A 26,702-nucleotide genomic window follows, 5' to 3' on the forward strand; every position below is an offset into this window, starting at 1 on the left:
TTGTTGTTTCTTCCCTGGATTTTTATTTACATCATATATATAAAGCATACAATAATATATTATGAAATTGCTAAGAGGTATTAACATGAATAAACATTTTGCTTAAAAAATACACCCATAAACAATTTAATATTTTTTTATATTTAATATTCCAACTATCACACACTAAATAATATTTAAAAAAAAGATATTTTATGGTGGGATTCAGGTCATGAGCAGGAATTATATATGCTTCCATTTCTAAGTCCCTAGGATTTTCTATATCCTTGAAAAAATATATTTTGCATGCATTTTGTCTCACGATATAATCAAAGACAGGATCCCCGTGCCATATAATTATTCTTTGTACAACTTCCCAATTTTGAGAGATGGACTCTCAAAAAATGTTTGATTGGTCAGAGCTGAGCATAATACAAGAATATATACTAGAATTTTACACAGCCGATCTCCATTCAAGATCTGGTTTATTGGTCATATCAATTAAAATTTTTATATATTTTTTGGGTAAAACTCTGCTCAAGATGTTTTCAAATTATTTTAAGAGGGGGAATATAAGTCCTTGTGAAAGCGAAACGAAAGCCATTTGCTCTCTTCTTTGATTGCCAAATCTGCCGCCAATAATGGTAGAGCTGATGCCTTGTATAAAGAATATAAAAAGAATAAAGAATATTATAAAGAAATGTAGAAAAATAAACCTAAACGTAAAACAGCACATAAATAATAAAATAACTTTTAATATAAGGCCTTGAAAAAATTGTATTTATATTTCTTAGGATATGACTTGAAGTTGCTTTCCAATTGATATAAAAGCATCCACAGTTTTATCAATATCTTCGGTAGCGTGAGCAGCTGAAATTTGAACACGGATACGAGCTTGTCCTTTTGGGACGATGGGGAAACTAAATCCAATCACATAAATACCCCTTTCTGTAGAGAAAATAAATATAGTTCAAGAAAAGAGACATATATATACTACCTAGAGTTGCAAATTATAAGCAACCAAAAAATAATATTGTAACTCTGACAATTTTAAGAATATTTTTTATAAGAGTGTACCTTGGCTGGGATTAGTATTGTACCGGTCTTATTTATTTGGCCCAGCTCAGTCTTAGGACCGATCTTATGGGTTCTTCCGACTATCAGTAGAATTTTTCATAAAAATATCTATGGTTGATTAAGCCCCAGATAAGATACATTAATTGCGGAAAAAGTAATGTCGTATTTCCCGCTTTTTTAAAATCTAAGTATATTTTGTTCATTTGGTCACATCGGATCATACGATAAAGTGTTGTGAAGGTCTGAGTGTATACTACAAAATATTTTCGAACAGTATTGTGCTTGGTCCGTTCAGTTGGGAATTATCGTGCGTGGAGTATGAAGGTCTCAAAAGGAAGAAATTCACCATATTTTACTTTTTTACTATCTGAAGAGGAAAAACGTGTTGAAAATGATCAAGAAAATTTGCTATGTAAAGGGGGCCAATACTCTTGGTTGTACAACAGTGGCTGTGAATTTTATAATAAATTAATTTTCACAACAATTCCGCCTTCTACTGTGTACAGCTCGACCGTTGATAGATGAATAGGAGACAACAAGACATCACCAAGCCGCAATCATCTTTGATGACGCTCGAGAAGCACCGGGAGATCGTATGGGAAGCTCATATGCATCCACCCTACAGTCCAGAACCTGGGAGCAAGTGACTATCAGCTGTTCCTGTCTGTGGCCAGGGTGCTTGGGTGTAAAAATTTAGCCTCAATTGAGGCTTGTGAAAATTGGTTGTTCGGGTTTTTTGCCAATAGGGATTAGGGCTTCTACAAGAAGGGCATTATGAAGTTGAATTCTCGTTGGGAACAAGTTTCCCAACAGAACAGGGCATACTTGGCTTAAATTGAATAATTTTAACACTTCTTAGAAAGCAATGAAATAAAATGAAAAATACGAAATTACTTTTTCACCAACCTGTTATGAGATATATTCATTTTTCATTATCTTTATAATTAAAGGAAAGTTTGTTGTGCATGAATGTATGAAAGCCAGCCACCGGGTGCACTGTACATAGTGCTCCACTTACACAAAGTTGCTTATTACTTATATCTCTTCTAGAATAATGAAAACATATTTGGAAAATAAAATAAAAACTGATCAGATTGCAAACTTTAGAAAATTTCAGAGACAAAAAAAAATCCTTAAAATTTACAACTATCAAAGTATATTTGCTATGATGACTTACCCAACATCAAATTTGCAAAATCAAACGCTAATTTGGCATCTCCAATCATAACAGGACAGATGGGATGATCATCACCACTCAGAGTAAAGCCTGCCTGGGTCATTTTTGAACGGAATCGTAAAGTGTTGCCATGAATTTTTTTCAAAAGAGAAGAGTCCAACATTAAGATGTCAAAAACTTTACTCGCAGAGGATACTACAGCGGGAGGAATGTAATTGGAGAACAAATGGGGTCTTGTACGCTGCCTCAATAAATCCACAACCTGTTTGGATGCAGTTGTATAGCCACTAGATGCTCCACCAAGTACTTTTCCAAGAGTGGAATTAATAATATCAACTTTTCCTTCCAATCCAAAGAACTCTTCTGTTCCTCGCCCTGTTTTACCAAAAAAACCCGTAGCATGGCATTCGTCCATAAAGATCAAGGCGTTATATCTACAAGTATTAAGATAATAATAGCGTCAGTAAGACTTTCATGGAGGAGTATGTTATTTACTTCTCTGCAAGCTCCACAATGTCAGGTAAGGGAGTCACATTTCCATCCATGGAGAAGACTCCATCTGTAACAATAAGGCGAGATCGAGCATACTTGCTTTCTTGAAGCTTGCTCTCCAAATCTAAGAGAGAAAGTATCAGGACATGGATTCAATAAGGAATGACATGCATAAATTTGATAGGATGGGTAATTAAAAGGATATACGTTTGTAGGATCTACACGCATTCATCATACATACGCGTACGTAACCCCTCTACACCTTCTGATCCGGAATAAGTAATCAAAGGGATGTGTTAAAATATTTTTACAAATAAATGAAACATTATATTTACTTTATGTGGGAATATAACTTCTTTGTGAGTATTCCAGGTTTCTATAATTCCATATCACATTATGCTTACAACACTAGTACGTATATATTAGGACTAGGATAGTACACCCTTCAGGGTACACAGTTTTGGTACAGTATAATTGTAAAAAGAAAAATTAATAGAATCATTTTTTGATAATTCATTTTCTGTATAAATAAGTCATTACTAAATATATACTTAACTTCTCTAAAAAACAAAGGTTCATATAAAATGTTCCGAACCGAACTTCTGTACAACTTTCTACCTTACTAGCCCTAATATATATATATAGCTTGAAAAGTGTTTGCACATTGTAATTTATTTTGTACATTGGGCCTTTCCACTAATTATACCGTGAGTTTATTTTTATTTTAACTTGTCCTTAATGACTAGAGATGCCATAAAACATGTCCTCCCATCATGTTATAATAAAAGAAACATAAACAAAAGTGGTCACCCTGTCAATAGGAAGAATATTTGAACAACTTAGCTGTTATGACGTTTCATTAGATCTCCTGGAAGTATTAGTGATTACTTAAGACTTAAATGTGTTTTCTTCAAGAATTAAATAATAAAGATTGCAGCTTTGTCAAATAAAAAACCCTTATTTAGATTGTTAACTATAAAAAGCCCTTTCCGCTTTCTTGTACATGTTTTATACACCCGTAAATCCCACACAGAGTATGCCACAGGAATTTATATATGAAATTCTACACTTAACACTAGGAAATGATTCAATCTCAACTTGCCTTTCATATCCTTGTGAGCATATCTATACTTTTTGGCTTTGCATAGACGAATTCCATCAATGATAGAGGCATGATTTAAAGAATCAGAGAGAAGCGCATCCTCTGGACCCAACAATTTCTCAAATAAACCAGCATTCGCGTCAAAACAACTAGCATATAAAATTGTATCTTCACGTCCGTGAAAGCGCGAGATTTTATCCTCCAATTCCTATAAAAAGAAAATAATAATTTTGAAAAAATGAGTTGCATTTTGTCTGCGTCTAAAACTGAACACTCCTTTAAATTTTAGGCGTTTTTCCTTGTCTACAGGCTTGAGGGCTTGACGAGGGGTTCTCTTGTAGACCTTAAGGCAAAGATCTTTCTTAACTAGCTGGTCCATGGTCCTTCAGCTGACGTTGAACTACCTGGAGAGGCCGCTGACGGTGACCTTGGCTATCTTGTCCTCGACAGACTTTTTCACGGGAGCAACCATTTCATCCGACCTTCGAGGCCTTGACATAGATCTTGTGGTTGCCTCAGGAGTCCCTTTGGCTACCACGCTGTAAACGGTGGTGCAGATGCAGTTCAGAGCCTTGGAAATTTTAGGGGGAGTTTTTCACCGCGCGGAAAGTTCCAAAATTGCCACTCGACGTTTCTCGATATTATCGCTTGTTGTTTCACTGTTGCTATTTAGATTTTGCTGGAGTTTTGTTTATAACTAGTCAAGATCCTTGCCTCGAAGTATAAACCGTTTTCGTCTCAATAAAATCACGAATATGTGCATGGCGTAAAATTTAAAGGAGTGTTCAGTTTTTAGACGCGCACACCGGTATAGATAAAAGTAAGAACTTTGCAAGACTGTTGGACTCAAATTATATAAAGTACACCGTAGTGGTTCCCAAACTTTTTTAAGTTCGACCCTTAAATTATGTGGTTAGACAAAAGAGAGAAATACAACTTAGAAATAATAGAATATATATTATAAATATAAAATCAGCGGTATATGAACTATTTCGAATCTTTTCAGTCCTATCAATTCTCTTTTTTGCGGTAAATAAAGTAAGAATGTTGACTTATATACAAATAACATTACAGGCTGGGCATGTAAAAACAGTTTTATATACGTATCAAGATCTTAATTTGACGTCTGTGCACTGAGCACTGAGCCAAGTAAGTTTATTTTATGTTTAATTTTGAACACAAAAACTCGAAAATCATCCTCCACGTGAAGCCGCGATGTGTTTATTTTGGAAAGTAAGCTAATACGAACAAGATCTTCTCACATAAAAAAAGTTATAAGTAAATGAAAAATCCCTATAATTGAAATTAGTGTTTTTATTAAGATATTTAGTAGACACTCCATATTTAAAAATAACGATGATTCCGTGTCGTTGAATAATTTTTTTGTGTGATTAAAATATTAAAAAACCAAATGTAAATCAATAGTTGATTAGAATTTATATATTATATTATACCTTTATAAAAGATTTATGTGTTGTGTTTTTTTTGTTCTTTAAGGAATGAGTGAAAGAAATTATAAGGTGAGATTGAACATCTTTTTAACGGTTTTATATATTTTCTTAAAAATGGAAGGATGGTTCAAAGTTTCAAAAATAAAACTTTTATAAGAAGTATTTCTTTGCATAGAGATTTTTTTTTTTTAATGAAAGGAAATGCATAAAAAAGTTGTACACTTTTTCAATATATTAAATAGTGATGTATCTTCTTCTGAAAATATATGAAAAGCAGAAAAGAAATTAATCGCTCATTTTTAGCCCCTTTTTCCAAAAGAAGAAAAACTTCTAACTTTTAATAAAAAAATTTCTAGTATAAAACATTGCAGAGGGGGGGGCACCCCCTGCCCTCTGCGGACACCCTGCTGATATACTTCATATTGAAAGATTTTGTTGATCAATGAAACACTGATCCGTTCTCAGTGAAGTGGACTCCAAAATATCCCATACACCCTCTCTCCCCCCATCCTAAACAATCTTTCAATTGGTACTCCCCCCACCCCCCCACCGGTACTCGGTACTGGACGTCATAAATGAATAACCTCTATGTATGTACATAGAGGTCATGTATTCGTCTCAAAGTTCAGACGTCACGTCCTATACCTTAAAAGTGCGTCCGATTAAGGACATGAAAGACCATTCTATGCAATAATCTATGCTAAATGACGTCATTATAGAATCGAATCAGTGACATTCATTGCTATATCTATAACAAATCTCTAGTTGACAATAAATGGATCATATATTTCCATATAAGTGGGATAAGTGGGTGCTTCACTTTTTTTTCTGGGCTTGCTAACGTTTAGAATAGATAAGCTATCCTTTACAATTGTTATAAAATATGGGATTTTTAAATTAGGACCGACACCACAATGTGTATATTTCCATGTTCAATATCTTCCAAAACATACATCCTTATATACATATACCTACAATTATATCTGTTGTCCAACATGACAGACTCGTTACATATTTATTGGGTGGTCTGTTTCGTAGAAAAATACCAAACAGACCACCCAATAAATTCATTAACTCTGATTTATGTCAATTTATGTTTTGCCGCACTAAAAAGAAGGAAAGACCATAAAATAAAATAAAAAGTACTTTTTTTTCTTCTACATGTGGAAGAGTACAAACTCTAATACTTTCGAAAAAAAACAAGGTCAATATCTATACTTTTAAACCCTCACATGAAACTAAAAGGAAATCATTTAGAAGAGATAATCAGTCACAATCATTATTCTGCTACTATCAAAATATGGATTTAACTAAAAAAATTAATATTTTGGACAAAAATTTCAAATATTAAATTTTTGAACAAAAATTTCAAAAATCCAGGGTTATTCACAATATATTTGATTTTTTTTTTTTTTTTTTTTTCAAAACATCATTTTTCATGATAAATTCAATTTGGTGGACTCCTACGACTATGAACTTAGTGTACAAAGCTATGATATTGAAGAGTTTTCTAATTATAACGTAAATGTTCAAAATACTATTAAACTAATTATTTAAATTGATGAATTTGTACTCAAAAAATAAAGTATCAACTTCAGTTCGTGTTCGTGCAGGATCATTATGTAGTAAGTTTTATTCAAATGATTAATTAATACAAAATATTATTCTTCGATTGATCTTGGAATACTAATATGATTAATTCATAAAGTCAGAAGGGTCGAGTGTATTTGGACAATGAGTCAAATGGTCGCATAATAATGGCTGGATTCAGAGCCAAGATCACAAAATATCATTCCAAACTGAAACTATTAATTCAAAAAAATTATTTTTATATCCATTTGTTATATTTAATATTAGTAACTTCTATATCGTATCCTTTGTCATCATTAATTTGTTTGATTTTCTGTGTATAACTTATATATTTTTTCCATTAATCATTTAATATTTCACTGTTTAGACGCTCTAAAATGAACCAAAAGCAGGAACGGGCCTCAAATTCTTCTGAATGTCCAAGCCTGTTTTTTATATCTATAAATATAATGATGCTAATTTTTTTTTATTCCTTTGTTTTAATTGGAGATTTGTCTCTGCTTGAAGTACTCTATATTGATATAAATTTCGAGAACGTGGAATTTTTTTATAGAATAACAGAAATAAGATTATAGTCTGCATTTTTGTAGCCATGTCTATAAGAAGTGTTACGATCAGATATTTGCATAGTATACAAGTATATATGAGAACAAAGAAACTTGACAAGGTAAAAAAGTACGAGGCAAACGTGTTTGAGGCGAATTCTCCGAAAAACCATTTATTTGAGAGGTTGTATTAGTGCATGCCTTTATTTTAGAGATATGCAATTAATTTTTTGGATAGAATATGCTTAAATAAATTTATACACGAATTTTGAGCATAATTGAATAAAAATTGAGGTAGTCATTGATGTTCAAGTAAGAGTCTGGTCAAATTTCGACGCCATTTTTTGAAAAACATATATATTTGATTTTTTTAAATCAAGATGCTTATATTTCTAGAATTAATGCATTCCCTGATCGCAAAATTTTCAGAATTTTCATATCTAAGTGGTGTCTACACTCACTAAGAAAATTAGCCAATTCTGAAATATGTGCTTAGATTTTTTCTACATTTTGGCGGGAATCGCCAATTAGAAACCTTTTTCCATTTCCAAGAATATTTTATTTTTGAAAGTAAGTCAAAATGACAGATTTTGGAGTTTTTTGGTTAGTAATGGAGATTTATTTTGAAGTTTCCTTTAATTGGTGAGATGGGGTCTGACTGAAATTAAGGATCTATAATAGTTTTTATAGACACCTTTATTTTTGCTGGCTGTTTTTCTTTGTCATAAAGTTGTGTTCAATTCAAATGTCATTTTTGATTTATAAAGTCATTTGTTAAAGTTTTTTTTTTTTTGAAATTGTTCCATAATGTTTAACAAATATGATAACTCTAGGTTCTCAAGATGTGAGTATTACAATATGTATTTGAAGTTTAACAATAAGTTGAAAAAGCAAATATAGCAAGCTATTGTTGAATATACCATCTACATAAACACATATTACTTTGAAAAGTAATTTTAAGGTATACACTAAGATTAATATAAAAAAAATGGTTAAAATATATTTGACTTTTACTCGTATCTATATTTTAGGCCATTTTTCCAGGAAAGCAAACGAGCAAAGTCGTACATGGGACCGTTTAAAGAACGGGGCATTACTATAAAATGCATGCAAGGTGTAACAATCAAATCAGATTGCCAGATTTTTCCGGCATATTTGAGCACGAAATTCAGTTATGTGTTTTATAATGGTGAAATATAGGTACATATAAATATTTCACTTAGGAGCTAAATCACTCCCACATGGAGTAAACAAAAGAATATTTATAGTCTTATTATATTTTCAGTGGCAGAACGCTGGTTCACTGTTGTCATGATTTTGATATTATCAAAGGTGAGGTCTCAAAGATCACAGGGATCGACAGGAGAAAAAGGTTGTCTTCATTTGACTAGGCCGATCTCAATACATTTGAAACAAATTTTCTATTATTTTTGATTTTTCAATATAAAACTACACAGAACGAAATAAAATAAAAATATATTCAATTACTATGGTAGACAATTTCAAATGTATTTCAGTTAATTTGGTCAAGATTTGTGTATAATTAACCAAAAGATCAGAATAATACACCTTTAATTTTTGGAAAAAAAAAAAAATTGAGTATGGAAAAGTCCGTGTTCACTTTGGAAGATATCATTATAAATCGATGAAATTTACAACAGATACTGTTTGAGGAATATAGAATACTAGCTTGGAGTTGTTAAGTGTTGATGAACTTTGCTTTAATAATATACATATCTACTCCCCTTTTATCTTCTTTTTTATTATTACATACTGAGCTAAACTACACACACTAAGTGCTAAACATAATCTTAAGTCCCATTCGTTATTTTATAGATGTACTTCCCTCTTCTTTTCTTTTTTAAATGACATACTGTTGTACAAGTGCACACGCTCGATATTAAAATCGAGTTTCTACAGACAGACAAACTTTGTTTTATAAATATACGAGTGAATGATAGTAACTCATATTTTCAAATTTAGAGGATTAATTTAATCTGGCATGAATTAAAGTATATAGAAAATTGCCTTAATCATATCATCACGATAGGTGTTAATGGGCTAAGGTTTAAGCTCAATTCAGTGGGTTATCCTTGTTTTTGAGCAATTTATTTTTTTAATTTTTATAACTGAGATTAAATAGGGGAAAAAAGTCAAATTACCTTATGAATGTTTTTGTTCCATAAATGAAATGAACAGAGCTTAAACCACCTCCATGGGAGTCCATTGCCATTTGTACTGATGAGACCACTTGTGGTTGACACTGTTATATTTGTTAAAAAGAAAATAAATAAAAGTTAACATAAAATTATACAATGTAAAGGCCCTGGTGACGAAATGAGAGTGAAATGTAATCCATAATAATCTTTTAGGCTGCAAATAGTAGACTTGTGATAAATATGGTTTTAAAAATTTACGGTTCTTAGCTTTGTATAAAGGTATTGATGCCAAATGAAGAGCTAAATAAAATTCGAATTTAATACGCAAGAATAGAGCTCGGATGAAACCGAGAAAGACAAAATATTCAACAAGGAGGTGTCTGAGCTCATATCTGTACCCTTAAGAATCTTAAAAAGGCTGGGAAATGCCCTGGAGGGTACAAATGATCCTCTAAGGCTGAAAATGAGATATGGGTCCCTAATAGTCCAGATCTTAATCCTATGGACTATTTTGCGCAGGGTTATCCTAAATATCATACCAATACTGACCATATCTGACAATCTATGTTAATTTTGTGGAGTTTTATCATTATCAAAATTATTTTGCAAAAGATCATTGGATGAATGTTTTTTTATTACTGAAAAAAATCATGTAAATCGTGTATATCAAGAAATTGATGATACCTTAAGAAAATGAGGCAAACATGAAATTAAATTTATCTGAAATATCCGGAGTTATTTTTGAGCAGGAGAATTTTACATTTTTAATCAAAGACTTTTCATTTCTTGCTTAATTCAAAGATTTGAGTTCATTTTGGACAATGGTTCACAGATTTTCAATTAGAGACAAATCATGATTATTGCTAGTTTATGTACTTTAAGTCTAAAATGATTTTCAAGTTTGTTCCAAGTCTATCCTCTTCAAATGAAGTGATGAGCACTTGCAAAAAGATTCCCTTGGACATGTGAGACAAAAATTTCCTCTCCAAAGTTGATTTACTTTATCTACTTCTTGTATTGTTGGGAGAAAAACCTTGTCCAGGATGTTCTCCACACAGTATATGGCTGCCAAAGTTTACCCTCGGTAGCATAATATGCAACTGAGTCAGTATTCTGGTGCTCATAAGTATCCACTTGAATTTCCTGGAGAAATTAAACAGTTTCATTAGTATCAACGTCTTCCTTACTACAAGCCCATACTCGATCAGTTTGTGAATTCTGATGGTGGAATAACCGAAATGGGACTTATCAGAGCATAAAATCTTCCTCAACTTCAAAATGTCACGATGTCTTCTCTCCTTGCAGAGTTTAAAACGTTTTTCCTTTTGAATTTTTGTTAATCTTTGCTTAAGCTAGGGCTAGGATGGAAGACCTATAAATATTACCTTCAGTATTTTCTCAATTTCATAGGACACTTAATTACCCTTCCTTGTGAGTAGATCCTTGTAGATTGACGTCATTTGGTCAGGGATTTTCCATGGCAACACCTCATTCCAACTAATACAGGCTTTAATTAAAGATTGCACAATGCTATAAATATTTTTAGCATGTTTTGAAAAAAAAAAGATTGAAATTGTATTTATTTGGAATGAGGAATTTTATATGAGTGCATCTTTCCGAGCTTATAATGATTTTTTTCAAAGGTATCATCCATTTCATGACATACTGTATTCTCTCACAAATCTTAATCTACCACCTAATATTATGAGTGTCAAAACAAAATTGTTAACACTACTTTATAGGGCATTAATTGAGCCACCCCCGGACCCCTAAGATACAAGAATAAACACAATATTACCTTCAGCCCATTAAAAATAAAGGATAAAGTCTAATTCTTATACCCACTTTTTTTTACTCTCCTGTATAATTTGATTAAGGTCAGATTCATTATTTTGTAAGAAAAGTGCAGAATGGACGTCTCCATTCAACTAAAACCTCTTTGGTTAACTCAGTCGAATGGCCAAAATGGAAGGGAACTTTCTAAAGAAGCCCTGCACATCTTTTAGAAGGTGGATTCAGAATGAAATAAATTATTTCGATTCAGTGGATGCAAGACATCTATCAGTTATCAGTTGTTATTTTTTTTAAATAACGATTGTATTCCATATTTTCTGATAAGGTTTTTTTTGTATCAATTTCATCACCGGGCCCTGTAATATAATCCTTACTGAAAGACCCAAATAATTATTGGCACAAAAGTTTAAAATAGGTCCGCTGCAGCCATCAACACGGATATTAATGTCCTGTTGGAAAGAAAAGACTCCCTCTGTTTTCAATGTACCAGCAGAGCATATACTATCCGACTCTTCCTCTAAGCGTTTATTCACAATCTTCAAGGCAGAGGAGGACATTGGACGTGGGACATAGCAATGAGTATGTCGAAGTATATCACAAAATACTTTGGGAAAAACATACAACATGAAAGAATATAATTTTCTTTATTTTAATTGTGTTATTTTTTGGGTTCTTTAATACAAATGACTAAAATATAAGTATTCTATATTCAAATTACTTCAGTAATTTAATATATAATTTAAAAAAAAAATATCATAGTATCAATATATAGCTGGTAATTTTGTAGAACGATCAATATTGTAATTACCCCCACTAACAAAGTTGAATAGAGTTGATGTTTTTGCCTCTATTTGTGAGTAATCAGGATTACGCCAAACTTTAGAGATCGATTTTGATCAAATTTGGAAGGAAGATTAAATACGGTCAGTCAAAGTAAGATGCCATTAAATTTTAAGTGGTCAATATCAAATTAACACAAAACCTAAAGAATGAATAATCGACCATACCTTCGGAACAAATTGAGATACATGACTCAATTTTGTTTTTAAGGTGGAGTGTTCGTGCTATACTAAGTGCGAATTCTAGCCAAATCATGTATTTTAAGACAAAGAAATTGCAAGTTGTATTATTTGGCTTTAGGCAGCTCAAAAGTTGGGACTTGTAAATAATTGCATTAAAATGAATTTTCCCAGAAGCCCTAATCAACCCCCTCCTTTGCCCGGAAAGGTTTCTGGATGAAGTAAATAGTAAAAAAATTATAAATTACACTTTTTATTATCATAAATAAAAAAGCTATACCCACTTAAAAAAATGACTTGTGTTTTATGTAATATATTCAAGTTCGATATAATATATAGATACATTTATCATAAATGTAAAAATAATAACCCTTTTAGATTAAGGAAATATTATTAGTATTTAATTGTTATAGACAAACTTATATTGAATAAAAAATAACATATTAGCTAAATTTACTCCTTTTCATAAATTATGCTTATCTTTTTTCGTCTAATCTCTTACTATATTTTGGGACGTGCAGCATTTATAGAACTCTAAAAGTGACGGATTCATCATTAGGAATGTATTAAATAAATAAAAGTAATTTTTAAATATGTTAATCTTTTTTCTTTATCACAAAAAATATTAGATAAGATTTTTTTTACTTAATAAAGAAACTTTTCCGGGCAAAAAAAGGGTAGGAGGTTCTGTCAGGGTTTCCCGAGCAAATATATTTTAATGCAAGAATTTGATTTTTTATTCCCGTGATACTCCTTAATATCTGGGGCGTTCAGGTAAATCTGGGCTACCTTTAACTGCATCCTGATTAATAAGAGAAGAAATTAGAGGTTTAAAATTGTATTTACAAGTTGTTGTTTTTTTTGCAAGAAAGTGGAGTTATTGATTTGGAGTCCCAGAAAATACCTTTGCGCACCATTTCAGGCCTACGAGGAATTTGTGAGTGGGTGTTTTATCACTCCAGGTCTTATGAGCTTTTATCTTATGCCCCCTCCTCCTTCCAGCGGTTATAAACGATGTTGACTGTCCTCTTTGGATACCCAATCATCTCCTTGATGTACGCTGGGCTATGTCCCGTGCAAGCTAATTCAATGATAGTGTTCCTCCGGGTCTCCTCCATCGTAAATACTTATTTTAAATTAAAAGTTGCGCAACTAACTTTAAACTAACGTTCAACCTCTCACTTTAGCATTGAAATGCCCGAGTTAAATGCTTTCCTTATTGTTCAGGATGTAGTTAGGGTAGGTCCGGATTTACATGAACGACCTTGTATATTATGATTGCGTGCAATTATCCATAGATGACAGTTTTTTAGAGGGCAATATTCCTAGAACCTTAAGTATTTTGGTGCAAATTTTACCGTGACTGAGTACAACCAGCTCATATAGTAATTAAGTAAAAAAGGTTGCTATTGTTCCCTATCTAACCAACTAATATACCATTGATCTATTGAGAATTAACTCATTAAGAAATAATTATATTTTAAGTTAAGATAATTTAGTTATCCTCTCCATCTTAAATGCTTCTTTTAACAAATGATAAATTACCTCATATTTCATGTCCTTTATTTAAATTCACAAAGAGATACATTTAATGAACGTTTAAGAAAATCATCCAATGACATGTTTTTATACTTTTATTTTATAAGTGAATGCTTTATAATCCTATTTTATGAGAGAACTGAAGTGTTTAAAACAACAATTTATTGTATTTTATACAAACAAAAATCAAATGCCTACTCTTTTTCCCCGTTGATATCTTATTGATAGAGATGGGTTATTTTGTAAGAGACCGAGTAGAAAGTGGGAGCAAGACGACATATGGTAACCCTCAATTATGACCCTTCTTAATATACGCTACCTGCTTTATAATTTTGGAGGGGGAAATGAATTTTTGCTATAAAGAGGAGAACCTTCTAAAATAAAATGGAATTATTGCAGGGAAAAGATCCATAATTAGGTTTAAAATTTAAATTCATATATATGTATTGCATCTTCCTTTTTTAAATCAATTTATACCAAAGATAAGCGAGAATTCTTCTTTTAGAGGAAGATGTCAACACATGAAGAAAAAGAAAAAAAGAGCACACGCATGAACCGTTTACCCTTTTATTATTGCCATACTTAGTTTTCTGTTTTCATGCGTCCCTTTGATAGGGATTAGATTTTTTTAGCAGATATAAAAAAAAAACGAGTTGTTCATTTTTGTTCATTCTTTAATAGATCGTCGTGGTGTTAACATCTCCCACTGAAGACGAAATTACTACCTCTTTTCAAAAAGTAAAGTCTTTTCGAAAGTAAGCCGCGTAATAAACATGGCTGTGGTGCTCTTGGTGGCTTCGTTACAAACATCAATCTCCAAGACTGATTAAAATTTGCAAAATTATTTGAATGCAAATAACTACAGATAAGTTAGAGAGCTAACGTTTATCTCATTAGATTTGCTGTCACGCAAAGACTTTAAATCGGTCTGATTCCTTCAAATCAAGTAATTGGAACCGGATGTATTCCGGCAAACCCAACATTTGTAATACCTTTTCAGAATCGCCAATTTCTAATGCCGTAATCAACAAATCATCCACAGTTATAAATAAAATATGTTGTTAATTAAATTTTTCATCTTTTTGTATAAAACAACTATCCCTCCAAAACGTCTCAATGAAAAGTTATCAGACGACTGTCTAAGGTTAATTAAATTAAAAATAGGATTATACCGATTGCTATATACAATACAACCAGTAGTACCTGGGATTGCTCGGAGTATTTAGGCCCACAAACTTTGCATTAATAATTTACCGGGAAACCCGTTTTGGTTTATTCATCCCTATGATACTAATTTTGAAAGGTTAAGAGTCATTTTTTCATTCACGATGATATTACCACAACGTTTTTGTCCCCAACCTTTTTACCACAATCGTTTTTCAGTTAACCCTACACTTTCATGAGTAGGCATTTGTCGTTTGTAGATGGTCCATTAATCAATAATATCTTCATATTCATTAAATTTAGGTTCGTTGATGTAATTTGATAATAGTTTTGAGACTGGGACAATCTTAGATGTGGTGACCTTCTTTTCGGAGCTTATTTCTACTGTAATAGAATAAATAGCTCTTAACACTTCCAGAGGGTCCTCAATTACTTTCCAATCATTGAAATTGATCGTCCTAACTATTTTTTTTATATTCGTTCCCCATATTTACAAAGAGACAGATAGTGGATCTAATGGACATAATTATACATTTCACTTAATTTAAATTTAAATATCTGACGTTCTGACACTTAATGCTTTGGTCTACCGATTGGAGGTAGTATGTCGGCATAAAAACGAGCTCCTTAGTAAATTTGTAATTAGTTTGAAATTAATTGTATTTGATCTTTTCCCTTTAGACAGGGTATTACGAATCAGATCATAAAATTTGGGGTATATATCAATAAAAAATTAATTAAGCGTTATAGTTTATTAAAATGAACCAACTTGAAGATTAAAAATCTCTCCAGCATAAGATATAAAGAATTCCAACGGGTAGGCACATCCTAAAGCAGCATGTACTTTGTCAAGTTATGTTTCTGATGACCTTTCCTTGAGCTACAAAGAACTGTTATTTAGCATATATAATTTTTTTGATCTTAGTCATAAATTTTGCTATTTTTCTTTTTAAAATGATTCAATTATTTGTTACATCTCGATAGTATTCTCCATAATCAAATTTTAACTATGTGCAAAGCAATCGATCCATGTCGTATTCAACCCTGATTCGCTAAACTCCGTAATACATAATTGGTCCATAATCAATAGTAATACTCACAACTTTTTGATTAGATCAAACTCTATAGCCTTGTCACTCAAAAGCTCACCAATATTTGCAACATTATGAGATCTATAAAAGGACTTATAAGAAATACATAAGAGGGCCGCCATTTTATTCTCTTTATATATCTTAGGGAGAAGATATTCAGTCTTCCTATTGCGAGACAAAGGATCATAATTTGGGGTTAAGTGTTTAGCTCTATTCTCTAAACCCTTTGCCTTCAACAAAGGATTATTTGTTTTAGATCATTGATCGGAATCATAGCTGCCTTTTGATCAAGCTTTTCTTTTCGAGAGTCAGACAACTTTTTTCTGGGCATAATCATAGATTGATGGTTGTAAAGTAGTAGTATTGATAAAATAATTTAAAGCAACTTCATGGATGTAAACAAAATGGCGTTTCATTGAGGTCGTGCTTTTGCCACCAGAAACTTGTATATTTTTGCTACATAGACTGGAAATCCCAATATTTTTATCCTTTTAATATCTGGAAAAATTCTAAACAATCCTTTTTTTACCCTCTCCACTTTTATTATTTGGATAAATTAGGGGTCGATTGAGAGGAATAATTTCCAGAATTAGAGTTAAAACTTGGTACAACTAGAATAAGAGATGCAGGGTTGACAATTTCACAATCTTCCAGTTCAAATAGAGATTCGATAAACAGCTAAACAGCACTGTTACGACCCCATAGGTCACCAACTTCACCATTACTTTCCTCTTCATTAAAATTCTGAATGGGCTATCTTTCATTATTCACGGGCTCATACAAAAAATTAACTGTTCGTCTTCAAAAAAATTATTTATCTAATACGAATTTAAAATTTTAATCAATAAATTCACTTCAAGATGTAACTACTATTTAAATAAAGAAGATATTGCTAGGTTCTAAGATAATAATCTAGTAATGAAATGCCGCTTCTGCTTAGATCAACTGCCATTGAATTTTTTTTTCAAATTATATTTAAACTTTAATCTCAATGGATATGTCAAACGAATTTTTAGCTAATAGATTGAAAATAAAATTTGTACATTCAAATTTGTGTAAAAATAGGGACCCCTCCCTCGTGTATTTAGAAATATTCATTAATCTATATTTATGAAGACAAGTTTGTCGTATGTCCTTTTGTCTGAGGAGGATTTTTGATTATGTGCTTGATAAACTGCGTAATTGCAAGCAATGTCGATTACTCCTACTAGGCTAAAAAATCAACCAAAAACAGACAGACTAAGGGACTGGTCTCAAAGACTGATAGGACTCTCTTTTTTTTAATATGACGTGCATGCTCGATTGTATAGTTATATCTTAGAGATCAAAGATGACTTACTTTCAACATAAATACATACAAACATACATACTTTGCTATATTAATATATATACTCCTACAGTGTGTGACTTGAATGAGCAGACGATACAAGTTACAAGTTTACTCATTACTCTTTTTTAATTGCAACATCAGTCACAATAATTACTAACTAATAATTATAATTGCATGATGCTTTCATATAATTTTGATTTATTAAAAGTGTGCTCATATCATGTATTTACGAGTAATTATATACCTCATTATAATGTACTACGGAATACCAATAATTAATTATAATTAAAAAATTTATTAATTAGGTTTCAATAATTAAATATTTACATATATAAAAAAGTCAGGCCTTTTAAATTATTTAATTATTTTCCCCCTTCTTCTACCCCATTTGTAGCGGGTACACTTGAGCCTTCATTTACAGGTTTTTAATATTATATGGCAGTAAAATGGATATTCTAGCAAAATAAGACTTTATTACCCTTAATAGTATTTCCATATGAGTAGAGTTGATATTTTTGTAACGCAAAAACTATATTCAAAAATTAGAAAGATGTTGCGTGTGGTCTTTCTTCTGTTAGGTTCTATGGTGTAAATTGTTTTGAAAGTGCATTATAAAATATGAATTTGAATATAATTATATTATTTTCCCTGAAGGAATTCTACTTTAAATGTTTCAAATGTAGTCTTCTTTATAGCAGTAACTCAGCAAACAGCTGATACTAAGAAGGTTCTTAATTCATTAATGCCGTACGACTTGCTCCCGCTTTTTCCTCGCACTCATTTCACCTTATAAACTTATAAACTCTTGTTATAAATTATAATTAAAGTTAACATTTTTGGAAGGGTAATTTACACCAAAGGTAGGCAATAATTCTTACTTCAGATGGAGAATTTAACACCATCACAACGACCTATTAAGTAATGAATTAAAAAGAAGAACAAGCACACGCAACAACCGTTTTCCTTTTCTAATTTTCAAAGGTAATTTTTTCAAAACAAACAATTCAACTCTAGTTATAATACAAACAAAGTTAGTGTACAAGTTGGATACTTTGGTCTTAGGTGAGAGCCCTTTCAAACAATAAACTCAATCCGAAGATGTATGCCTCTATTCAGAAAGTTATCTTTAATAAATTGTAACAAAGGAATTGAGTAAGTGTAGAGGACTGATAGAAAAAGGAGACCATGTTTCCGTACCACAATTAGCATCAAACCCCTTGGAATCTGTGTGGCGGATGATGGTTTTTGAAAGAATAGTGAGGAAATCGTCAGAACATTTAATCAAGCTACCTCTTTCTTTAGGAATTTCAGCCTGGATATGAGGGACAAACGTCTACGTCAGAAGTCAGGAGGTTCTTCCAAAAATCAACTATGATTCCTTTTTGTGATCATTTGAGGGGATGAAACAGCAACAAAGAAGCATATAACAGCATCAAAGGGATAAAACCGGGTAGTCAAAAAGTTTTGAAACATAATTTTAATTGCATTTTGAGAGGTTTTGGTTAATTTTATACAAAAGTTGTGTACCAAAAAGGAACAACTGATTGTTTACCTATTGATCAATTAATTTACCAAGTTCCTAGGATAAATATTAACGAAAATGGAGTAAAAAAGGAAAGAAGTGGCTCGTTTAGTCCGCGCAGGATTTATCAATTTTGATATTGTAAATACCTTTAATGTCTTACAAGACCACCGTCTGGAGGGTGGGGGTTAAGGTCAAAAATAAGGAAGACATCAGTGATCGTCATAGAAGTGGATGTCGATCAAATTAAAGCATGAACCAGCAAAAAAAAAAAGCTTGTTTGAAAAATTCAAAGATGACGAACATGGCGAAGGAGCGTTTGGTGAGCCATTTCATGGTGTCCAATGCCGTAAAAAAGCTGGTAGAAAGTCTCTCCGACATATTGAACGACTCTTGTTCACTCAACAACAAAAATCGTGAAGGGTTGGATTGCCAAAAAAAATTCTGGGCTAAGGATTCTGGCCACCACAGAGCCCCGACCTGAATCCCCTTGATTAATTCATCCGATGGCGAATTAAAAGCTAGGCCTGTAGACAACGGTATTGAGCACTAAATCAATTGGTTGAGAAAAAGTGGCCATCAATGTCAAAGCACAACGTTGTCAACGTGTGCAAAGCGTTCCCGGGTCGTGTGGAGCGTATGATTGAGGCTGAAGGTACTAAAATTCATAAATAATGTTCTCTAGATCTGATTTTTTTAAATTTCATAGAATTTCATTTAAAGCCGCTAGGTGTAATCAATTGTTCAATGTTTTTATGTTCCAAGACTTTCTGACGGCCCGGTATTTGAGATTTTTTGAGAGATGATTCAAATATCGCTTCTCCCAGTTACAGGATTTTGAGCCAAATTCTTTAATTACCAAAGGAGTATCTGCCCGTTTGGCAATCAAGTGAGCAAAATTGACCATCGCTTTTGAGCTGCAGGCTTTTAAGAGAAACTTATGACTAGATTTCATATAAACTGTTCGAGAATTTTGGGGGTACAACTGAAAGACACAAATTTTTAAACTATTCTGGGAGGGGGAGAGGTCATCAACATTAATGCCAAAAGTCAACAAATAATACATATGCGAAAGGGGCTTAGAAAGACATAAAATTTACTGACATCGTCTCCATTATTAATTTATAAATCAAAGTTATTAAAGAAATGGACTAGTTCTTCAGTATATTTATTGAGAAATACAGTATATTAAGCTAATTAGGTTGCGTGAAAATATATCACATCAATATTCCGGAGGAAAAAAATTAAATCAACTATTTTGAATATGAAGCATCTATAAACTTGTTTTAAGCCCCTTACATCAAAATTATTTTTTCATATTAGTATATATGATTACTTAAAAATTAATGAAGAGTTCAATTTTTTCTCCTGGAATATTATTGTAATCTGTATTCAATGCAACCTAACTAACTTATTTTATGAAAATTCCTTATTATCTATTAAAAACTATATTGACCAAAAATCAATCAAAATCGACCTTTTTTAAAGGCATTTTCTTTTTAAAATTGAAATGTAACGTCTATTATTTCACTTCAGCCAGGATATAAAGCACTTGAAAATATATATATATATTCGCTTCAAAGTAAGGTCCTTCATTTTACTCGATTTTTTAGTGTTTATATACATTGTTTATTGATTGTAATCAAGATAAAGTAATGAATAATTCATTTTTCAAACTATGAATGTTTGTATTAATATGTTATTTACTTTGATTTTTATCTATATAGTTCTTTCATATCGAAATATGGTACTGAATCCTTGCTATACTCTTAAAACTTGATTTTTCTTTTTAAAGATTTAAAGGCCAAACTTTTAGAAGTTGAAAGTTTTAATGGTTATTTTCGTGTTCTACGGCTTTAATAACAATAATAAATGGGAGTTTTAACCTGCGTGCAAAAATGCTGTTGCATGGTGTTATATTTCTAAATTGAATCAATGATTATCTTAAGATAAATTAATTTGCAAAACGAAGAGCACGAGATTAATATTTGGGTACTTTTTATTTTTTTATAACTTTTTTGTTCGAAGGGGCATCGAGTATATTTGAATATTACTCTATAATTAACTATGCAATCTCACAAGGAAAAATCATAAAATAACATTATTTGTACTGACATCTCAAAAATGAGATCTTACAGGGAGTCAAATTTCAAAGGAAATCTCCTTAAACTAACGGACGTATTGGGCCAACTTGTTTTAAAGCTTTATGGTTAGCAGATCATTCGCATTGTATGGATCAACTTTTAAAGGGACTATTTATTTTTATAAGCTCTGCGTAGTATGATCTTCAAATCTATATAATTATAATCCAGTGTAGAATGGGCATGGTAAAAAAAAAAATCAACATGGTAACCCTGACAAATTGAAAAATGTTTAGGAGGAGCTCATGATGTTTCATTAGATCAACTAGAATCATCTAGGACAAGAGAGGAAGGAGAAAAGGAAATAAACAAGGAAATTTCCAAGAATGACTCTGATATCTATCCCAAATTCTACTCTCATTTCAACAAGGACTTACAATTATAACTCCGTAACAAATCTTGAGGGTTACGCTCCGTCTTTTATGAGCGCAACCGAACGTTCAAACAGGCTTTGAATATAATTGAATCTATTTAGAAAAGGATGTTCCCTACTCAGGAATTAAATAATAATGACAACTATTAAGGAAAAGAAAATTCATTCTTCAGATTACCAATTCCAAAAAACAGGCCATCTAAGAAAAACCCCGGATTTACAACATTACTGAGGATCATAGATGAAAATCTGCATCGTGTTAAAAAAAAGAAACCGAAAATCAATTCATGGTTTACCATACCAAGCACTCCTTAGTACCTCAAGTACTATTTAGAGAGGTCTGAACTGACCATTAACTAAGGATATGTATAGGACTTTTAAGACAAGACAGGTTAATATCCCTTTTATATGTTATTTAAGAACTTTGATGAAATACATTCAGTTAATGTTAGTAATTCTACGTGGTGTGTTCCTTCATTGGTGATACCGATTTTAATTGCAAAAATGCCTTCTACTCATGCAAAGGACCTTTCCTCTGGGCGTGATTGCCTCACGATTTTCGAGCGCAGTCCTTCCGCCAGCGAAGCGCACGCCGTACGATGCTCCAACGTACGTCTTCCAAGGTTCAACGAGGAGGATCCAGAGACCTGGTTCATGAGGGCAGAATTTATTTACAAACCCCAAAAAGTAAAAGAGTGTTCCCACAAGCTAAACATTGTCGTATCTATGCTGCCTTCACATATCTTAAGATATGTACCTCCCGTGAATTTGACTTCTTTGAATGAAAATTTAAAATTGAAAGCCTTGAAACAATGGTGCATCTCACCTCAAGAACGTGTAAGAAGAGTCATTGATCTTCTCAAGGGCAAATCGATGTCGTTCAAGAAAGTTCTTGTTACCTTTAATAATCGCTTATTGGACACATCATTCGTTCCTAACTTGTTAGGGACTATGTGTAAGGAGGGTCTGGTTAGATCTGTTCCAAACTCCCACCGGTGTATGTCCCGTATAGCTTTGTATGGCTATCTCTGAGGCCTGATGTTAAGTCTCTGATCGGTGAGTGTTTGTCCTGTCAAAAAAAAGCCCTCTGTGTATAAAAAACCTTATTAAATAACGCCATTTAATCAAAATCCCGATAGGCTAAGTACCATTCACGTCTACCTCGTTGGGCCACTGCCTCTGTCAAAGGGATATCGATTCCTACTAATGGGGTTGGATACGGCTGCGAGATGGCCAGGAGTACTTCCCTTACAAGACACTAAAGCAGAAACTATAGCGAGCGCCTTTATCACTGTATATGTATCGAGATTAAGAGTTCCTCAGATATACACTCCGATCGGGGAGCTCAATTTACTGGTTCCCTATAGAAATGCTTCGGACAAATTCTCGGTTCGAGTAGCCCATTCACCACCTCGTATCACCTTAAGTTCAACGGCCTTACTGAGAGATTTCCCAGGACTTTGAAGACTACTTTCGCTTCAAGAATGAAACAGAAAGGTGAATCTTGCATAGACGCTCTTCCTTTCGTGATGTTGGGCCTTCGTTCTGCCATCCCAGCTATTACAGAAGCAACATTTTCTTCAATGCACTATGTCTTAGGTTCAGCTCCGAGGCTACCGTTATAGTTAACCGAACGCACTGGTATGCCCAACGATAAGAGCATGTTTGAGACTTTCAATCAGATGAAACATGCTCTACCTAGAGTTATCTCCGAGCCTCTGGCGAGAGTGAGGGATTCGTTGGAAGCTCTTAAGAAGTTGGATTATGTTTTTGTCAAATATAAGCCGATTAAACGATCCCTGGCTCCTACATATTTCGGCCATTTTAAAGTCTTGTCTAAGTCGGACAGAATCTTTAGTCTTGAAATGGGATATCGAACCGACTTCGTGTCAATCGACAGCTTCAAAATGGGTTTCGGAGTTAAGGATATTCTTCCATCATACAAGTACGACTCTCCGAAATAAGAATCTGCATCTAAAAGTTATATGCTTTTATTTAATCAATATTTCGTTTCACCTTATTAATTTATTCGCATGTAACTCATTTAATTATCGGTATTGTTTTTATACAGAAATTAATGGATCGTAATGGACGCAAACTCTTTGGGAGTATTATAGAACCTTTAAGACAAGACAAGTTGAGATCCCTTTGATATATTGTTTAATAAATTTGATGAAATACATTCATTTTATGTTAGTAATTTTATGTGGCGTGTTCCTTCATATATGCATTAGTTAGAGACTACATATCTACATTGGAGTTCTGGTCAAGTGGTTAGGTCCTTGTTATAAATTTTAGGTCATACTTTACTTACCAGTAATAAATCTCTACCTAGATCATTATTTTTCCCCTTGACACTAAAGGTGACATAATGTTTGGACAAATGAAAAATTACTCTTTCTTCTGGAAAAACATTTTTTTAGCATTACACACTATTTTCAAAAAAGCTTTCTTGCATAAAAATACTTTGCAAAATACATATAATAATCAGCTGTGAGAGGAAAGAAATAATGACAGATTCCACTCCGTAATAGCAAGGATATATAGGTTACTCGTATACCAATCCTCAATTATATTCTGAATTCAAATAGGACGTACACTTATAACTCGGAAACAAATCATCAAGTGTTTCTTTTAATACTATTTTATACTTATTGTTCTCTCTTCAAAAATAAAAGAGTAATGATGACAGTTTTGTAAGTACAAAATTATTTTCAGGTGGCAATTCAAAAAGATGGAGATCTTCCAATTCCATATTTTTTAACCTTTGGTAATGTTATCCACTAAAAATATCACTCGATAAAACAAATTCTAAGCCAGGGACCCCTCCTCCCCATCAAAAAGAAACATTTTAATCACGCCTCTGTGTCCCCTTGACGGTGTGCAGAGAGCTGTACTTGCATACTAGGGAAGTTGCTTACTTGCCAGATTATTGTATACTTAAATGACCTCTCTTCAAGACTAAATGAAAACAGGTTTGGAAAATAATAGGGAGAAAGGAAATAAACACAAATCCCACTCCGTATCTAGCAATGAATATCAAGGCAGGGATCACTCCAATGCCGATCCTCAATTATAGTCCAGCAAGGACTTACACATATAGTTCCTCAACTAATCCTTAGCGTTGCTTTTCGTCTTTCATGCATTAGTAATCACTTTATACTTATATGTTATCTCTTCAAGAATAATGAGAACAGCTTTGGAAAATAAAATAAAACATACATTGATGATCTCAGAAATGGGTTCATTTCAACAATAACGAAATGTTGAGGTTTATATATCATAATATCCATAATTATCATAAAAAGTTGTCGATTGATAACGTTTGTGAAGTATTGTTTGACCAATTAGCTCCTTAAATGTGGCAAAATACATTTATGGATATCAAAATGAGATACTTAAATAGGCTGTTATGTCCTGAATGCAGTATTACTCATAGGTGGAAAAAGTAATTATACTGCAAATCCAAGTATAGTCGTATGTCTTTGCTCTCAAGTTCAAGTCTTTTAATCTTTTTGTCGAGCTCAATTTGAGTCCTCAGATTTATTTTCAGATAATTTCAGACATTTTTAGTTCATAATTATTACATAGGGTCTATCATGTCATTGTTTTCCTTAAGCTCAGAATAAATTAAAATTATTTTTATAGTCAAAGTCGAGCTGTGAGTCTTTGATAGTGAGATCAAGTCGATTTGCATAATCTTCAAAATATGAACTCAAGTCTCGAATCCTATACTCCACCTCCAGTGATAATACATTTGTCAATTAATACTTTGGAACTTCAAAGGTTCTAATCATGGTGGACATAAGGTTGGGGTTTCTACGTTGTCCGTCTCTTTTAACACTCGTAATATGAAGCTTTCATATGTTTCACCAAATATAAGATATGCATCTATGTCAGAATTTTGAAACTTCACATTACGAATATGCCATTAATATTACTTGAGAAGATTTAGGATAATTCTATTTGACTTTTGTAATATTAAAATTATATTAAAAATTAAGTATAATTAACCTATTAAAATATTTATTTTTGATACTCATGATCCTATTTAAGGAGTTATCCAAAAATAACTTCTCAGACATTAATTATAGCATAATGTACTTACTCCTCAAAAATCGATCCTTAAATTCATACTAAGACTCCATTTTTTTTTTTTTGTCATGGGGTTATGTAGAAATATTTATTAAAGCTTATATGTCAAGTCTATAGCAAAACACTTCATTAATAAATGGTTTTTTTTATTATTAAAATTTTAATGATTTATAGGACTTATAATTACTTTCAAACTTGAAAGTTGCATTGACAAATAACCACTCCAAAGAGCCATAACATTCATTTATTATTTTGCCCCTCTATCAATTACTATCTGTACTTCTCAATACTACGGAAAAAAAAGGATGGAGGGTTAAGGGTTCGGTAGCTAGATGGCAAGGGTAGTGAAATGCTTCGAGTTGAAAGGGCGAGTGGGGGGGAGGCTAGTTGTACAAGTCGATAAAGTGACACTTTCAATTCGCGCACTCCAAGGAGGGCGGTGTCTCCAGCACCACCTTCTACGTCATTCAGCAAGTCCGAAACGTTGGAAAGGAAGAAGAGCTCTGTCAAAAAGGCCAAACTGGACACGGAGGAGCTAAAAAAACCAGCCCAGGTCAATAATGAATTAGTGTTGGGTTTCCGACTGAAAATCTTACACTGGTTTGAGGACCGAACAGAAAAAAATAATCGGGTTTCGACCAAGTCTCAACTCTATTACGAATAGAAAGGGAATTCAGGTGTAATTATAGGGACTTTTGAACGTCTGGCCCGACTTTTATGCAGATGCACGGATTTAGTATTGGGCAAAAACTTAATAGGATTTTAAACGATAACCATGACTGAAAATATTATGAAATCTGACAATCTAAGCTTAAAGCAAAGTTTATGGCATAATAAAATCGTGCCAGGGAGTAATTTAAATTTTTTGACATAAATTCGACTTCCTCTTAGTCTTTAAAATTTGGAATCATTTGAGATTTTGAATGGATAGAGAGTGCACATCAAACTCTTTTGAATGAGTATTTTGAGTTATTTTGAACTATTTTTGACACTTGAAGCCCGTATGTCAACCCCTCGACTACTTCTTTTAGTTGCATGTCGAGAGGAATACCTGCAGTGTCT

The 26,702-nt window shown here is 32.5% G+C and overlaps 1 protein-coding gene across 1 annotated transcript in view; it reads right to left on the minus strand.

The window, feature by feature from the left end:
• Positions 1 to 26,702, minus strand: part of LOC121123357 (2-amino-3-ketobutyrate coenzyme A ligase, mitochondrial) — a 28,287-nt gene continuing 1,585 nt past the window's right edge. Inside the window, 7 exon segments of the mRNA XM_040718472.2 lie at positions 1 to 927; positions 2,234 to 2,667; positions 2,729 to 2,849; positions 3,828 to 4,035; positions 9,576 to 9,586; positions 9,589 to 9,676; positions 11,741 to 11,970. Coding sequence (XP_040574406.2) covers positions 770 to 927; positions 2,234 to 2,667; positions 2,729 to 2,849; positions 3,828 to 4,035; positions 9,576 to 9,586; positions 9,589 to 9,676; positions 11,741 to 11,970 — 1,250 coding nt within the window. The 3' untranslated portion in view covers positions 1 to 769.

This window comes from Lepeophtheirus salmonis, chromosome 8 (assembly GCF_016086655.4).
Source record: "Lepeophtheirus salmonis chromosome 8, UVic_Lsal_1.4, whole genome shotgun sequence".
Taxonomy (NCBI): domain Eukaryota; kingdom Metazoa; phylum Arthropoda; class Copepoda; order Siphonostomatoida; family Caligidae; genus Lepeophtheirus; species Lepeophtheirus salmonis.